The sequence below is a fragment of the Mus caroli genome, chromosome 7, assembly GCF_900094665.2.
Source record: "Mus caroli chromosome 7, CAROLI_EIJ_v1.1, whole genome shotgun sequence".
Classification (NCBI taxonomy): domain Eukaryota; kingdom Metazoa; phylum Chordata; class Mammalia; order Rodentia; family Muridae; genus Mus; species Mus caroli.
The window spans coordinates 133,199,528-133,204,482 of NC_034576.1; the positions used below are offsets into that span (position 1 = coordinate 133,199,528).

The 4,955-nt window shown below is 44.4% G+C and overlaps 1 protein-coding gene across 1 annotated transcript in view; it reads left to right on the plus strand.

Moving 5' to 3' along the window:
• The first annotated feature begins 338 nt into the window (after positions 1–338).
• LOC110298270 (putative DMBT1-like protein) overlaps positions 339–4,955 on the plus strand; it is a 242,950-nt gene continuing 238,333 nt past the window's right edge. The window contains exon 1 of the mRNA XM_029480049.1: positions 339–402. Within this exon, the coding sequence (XP_029335909.1) occupies positions 339–402 (64 nt within the window). The remainder of the gene's footprint in view (positions 403–4,955) is intronic.

Here is a 4,955-nt window from a genome sequence, read left to right on the forward strand (position 1 = left end):
AATACTTCAGGGGGGTTCTAGGGTCCTGGTAGCTTCTCTTCGATGATGGCCTAGAAGGTTCTGTCTGCCTAGCCACCAGCACACTCTTTAGCCTTTGTCTTCTCTGACACCGACATCCAGGTCTTCTAATGGAATGTATCTAATAGGCCAAACCACTCTTGCTCCTCAGAACAAACATGCAAGATGCCAAGGCAAACACATTGCTGTGCCCTGCTCCGGACGCTTGCCAATTCGAGCTGGAGAAGAGCATCGAGTTGCCAGGCCACTCCCACCAGGGATCCTGAAGAGAATATAAAGCTTGAACTTGAGGCGAGCCAGTAGCTGGAAACCCTCCCAACATGGGCTGCCACACCCGCCTACTTTGGCTGCTGTTCTTCCATGCTGCGATTCTACCTGAAGCAGGTACACAGCTAATGCCTTGTGACAGATGGGAGAAAGTGTGGTTTTGTCTCTTGCCCTCTGATGCACCAGCTTAAAATTAAGTCAACACAAAGGGAGCAGTTACTCTGTTTAACATAATCTGACCTCTGTTGACTGCTACTGTGGTCAGCCACACATCCCCTTGATCTGGTTTTTGGATGTTGAGTCAAATGTTTTAGGAAAGATTTGTTTTCTGTGAACATCAGTCAATTTATTGTTTTCATGGACTGTGGCTTTGTTTGTAGACTTCTGGAGGGAAATAAGGAAGGGCTATTGGCCAAGATGAGCCAGCAAGGGACTTTGAAGTGTTCTTTGGTTCCTGTGCTCAAGTTTTGGTATTTAGCACTCACCAAGAGTATTGAATTATAATTGGTATTTCTTTTCTAGTGTTGAATGGGTCTGGAAAATGTCAATAAAACCTCCTGGCTTGAAATATTTGATATGACAAATTACCTGGACTTGACTTGTAAAGATTTCTATTCTGAAAAATCAGTACTTTATAAAAACCAGATTGAACCCTTTGCTATTTTTGGTTTTAATGTTGTTCTCTACTGGTCTGCTTAGGGAAGTTTTCATTTCATTTGAGACTAATTTGAAACATTTACATGATCTTGATTATTTTTATCATTGTTCAGTGGCTTTGGGGGAAACCGTTAAAGTCTTTTATTGCTTGATTTATTTGCTTACTTGAGTATAGGTAAGATAGCAAACAAATGACTATTTCAAAATATTCATAATTCCATAATGAATTCATAAATTCAAAACAAATAACTTGATTACAGATAACTGTATGCATATATTTATGCAATATTCCCAGTGTTTAAAAAACAGTTAAGTTGTACTGGAGCATAAGGAATGATCTCGTGGGTGCTTTATGCTTTCTTTTGCATCTACATATCCTATAGTACTTGAGCCTGGGAATACAGGTTGGAGACACAGCAATCTAGTGGTGATTCTCAACCCTTTGGTGGTCAAACAACCCTTTCTTGGGGATCACCTAAGGCCAGCAAAACCACAGACATTTACATTATCATTCATAACAGTAGCAAAATTATAGCAACGAAAATAATTTCATGGCTGGGGTCACCACAACATGAGGAACTGTATTAAAGGGTCATGGCATTAGGAAGGCTAAGGACCACTGCTCTAGAGCCTTCAGGACCTAATGAGCACTTTTTAGTCCTAGGAACTTGAAACAAGTTTTGAATCCTCATGCCTCTGTGCCCTCTCCTACAAAGGCGCGTGACATGTGAGATTATTAGGTAGATTAATGAGGTGTTAGCAAAAGACTTCGAAGGGTCACTCAGACACAGGAAGTGCTCAGTCAGTCTAATTGCTGCTGTAGATGCTGTGGACTACAAGTTGTACATCTTAGATGAAGAAGTGAAATTATTGAATCTCAGATTCCCTTAGCTATGAGATCTCCACTTTCCAAGTTCCCCTAAGACATTGGGATAGTCCCCCTTTCAATATTTCAGTAGCTCTTTTCTTTCCCTTTTTCCTTTTCATTGTATGTATGTGTCTGTGTGGGAGCACGCACCTGAGAACCAGTCCCCTAGAAGCTGGAAGAGAAGTAAGGTCCCCTGGAACTAGAGTTACAGGAGCTGTGAGCAGCGCAGTGTGTGTGTGCTGGGAGCTGAACTCCAGTCTTCTGCAGGAGTAGCGTACTCTTAACTTCAGAGTTACCTCCTCAACCCCTCAGTAGTAATTCCCAAGTAATAGATTCAACTTTCCAGATATAGCAAAAAGGGGGGACTTTTCTTCCTTCCTCCATGAATAGAAAGCAATGTAGGTAAACACTGGGGACCTATGAACTTTACCAATGCTATGTGCAACGTATGGCGTTCCCTGACACATGAGAACTTTTGGAGTGTTCTGAGAGAATTCAAGAGTTCTAGCCAATCATTCTAGTTCTACTGTGGCAAAGAGGACGCTGAGGTTAATCTCATTCAAAGTGACAGTTCCGGCTTTGGGGAACCAAAGCCTGGATGAACGTGACTCCTGGATCAGTCCAGAAGACACCCCAATAAAATCTGCTCCTAGCCACAGCTGGGGCTGCTTTTGGGAAGTCCTCCTGGGGTATGGCCAGGCTTGTTTGGAATCCAGTATAGGAAGAATTTAGCATGGATGCAGGGGTGGGAAATAGAAAGATCTCAGTCTGGGACAAGTGTAACAATTTCTGAGAGCTTCGGGGTCAGGGTGGGGAGCGGTTCTCTTACGAATTTATTCTGGAAGCTCCCTTATAAAACAAGGAACAGCAGAGAGGGTCCACCATGAAAGGATCAACCGTGGTCCTGGGCCTACCTTCCCCTGAGCCCCACCTCTCATCTTACTGAAACTCAAGTCTGCAATTCAGTCACAGCTCTCCTCTCTTGCCTGATCTCTGTCCTCTTTGGTGTTGGCTGACCTCCTGTTCAGTGCTAGAGCTGTCCACCATGTTCAGCAGAACACACTGCTCTTCTGTGGCCCCATGCTGCGGCACAGCTCCCAGCACCACTGAGGCCCACTTCATACTTGGAGAAAAGGAATGGAAATCACTGAACAAGAATATTGGACCCTGGGCCCCCTCTGCCCACAAGCTTTCCAAAAACAAAAATAAGAGGATTATATACTTTTTCTTTCACTCATATTCTGCAAATACAAAGATAATTAAGGAGATCAGCCTGTCTGGTAGACACTTCTTTCAAGTCTCAGTTATCAATAGAGCTGTTTTTCCCCAGCCCTGGTGCCTCCTTTATCTCAGTGCCCTTGCAACCTTTCTGTCCTGTCCATGTTCTGCCATACCTCTGCCCTGAAATGTTTATGTCATTCTACAGCTTCCAGGTGGAGGGATGGGGGCTGAGGGGCTGGAGGTTCCAGGAGCCAAGGATTAGTGACAGGATATGGCACAATAGGCTTTGCCAAGCTTCTGGTAATTGCACAAGAGCCTAATGCACAATGGGACCAGTGTGACCTTCTAAGAACAACCACCCAGTGGGGTAGTGCAGCTCCCTGAAGGTCACTTAATGATAGAAGGGATTTGTGGGACTTGTAGATCACTGGAGCCTTGGGTATTACTGGGGCAGTTCACAGGAAAGATGCAAAGAGCAATTTGGTGGCCTCCTATGAAAGTTGTTGGAGATAGAGGGTAGGCCAGTTCTCACACAGGGGGGAATCTCTGCTATAGGTCTCTGGTGATATCTGATGACATGCCTCACTTTTGAGCTGATGGAGGCTAGTGATTTGCTAAGATTATTTTCCAGGGGTTATCTGATATTCAAAAAGGATGTTGGGTCAAATGCAGAAGGTGGGTGGTGAATGACTGTTGAGGGAATTAAAAATAGCTCAAAATGATTTTGATTTTGGATCTTCAACCTTCTGATTATTCAGTCATGACGGTCTAGCCAGCTTTGTATACTCTTCAGCACAAGCGCCTTTGTTTTTTCTGGGTGCTTTAGTTCCCAACACTTTTCCAACTTAAATAGGGAAACAGTCTCTACAAATCCCGCACCAATGAGACAGGAGCTAGGAAGGAAAAGAGGTCTTGAATTCAGGATAAGAACTTTGATCTTTACCTAGTAGATAACTAGGACCTAGTAAAATCATAAAAATGATGCTAATATGGCTTTGGGGGGTGAGTAGGCAGATGACATGGACAAGAATGGAAGAGAAATTAAATTAGGGAAAGTGAAAGAAGGACAGTACACACACATACACATGAACACACTTGCACACATGTACACACACACACACACACACACACACACACATGCATGCAGTTGTGTGCACACACACCTTTCCTTATTCTGGATGGCCATGTTTTTATACAACAGCAGTAGAGATCTTTTCTTCCTTTCTTTCTTCCTCCCTCTCTCCCTCTCTCTATCCCTTCCCCCCTGTCTCCCTCCCTCCCTTTCTCCTTCCCATGACCATCTACAATCCAGGTCACCTTGTTGGGTCTAATCAGCACACACTAGTTGGCTTCTAATGAGATGATGAACCTATAAATCTTTCAAAATGTTGAATCTAGGTTTGGTGGTACAACCTTTCAATCCCAGCAGTTAGGAGCAGAGTCCTATTCTTTTCAAGGCCAATCTTGAAATCACAGACAGGTCAGCTGAGCTACATAGTAAGACCCTGTCTTAAAAGAGAGTTAAGGCTTAATATATACACACAGATTTAATATTATTGATGAAAAGTAATTGGTGCCAGGCATGATGGCACACACCTGTAGCCTCATCCCTCAGGAGGCTGAGGCAGGAGGATATCGAGTTAGAGGCTGTTCTGGAGATACATAGTCCAGAGGAGGTGGGAAAGACTGGATAAATGGAAAATGGAAGACCTGACCTGATGTAGCAGGATGTGGGGTCAGGGAGAGGAAGAGGGGTCAAAGCCAAGCCATGGATCATTGACAAGACGAAGAGGGTACTAGGGAGGGCAGGTGCTGCCAAGGCTGAATGTTCTCCAGAACCAAACAAGGGTGCTGCCTCCTGCCAGCTGCTGGTCTGGGGATGCCTCCTGCCAGCTGTGGGTCTGGGGATGCCTCCTGCCAGCTG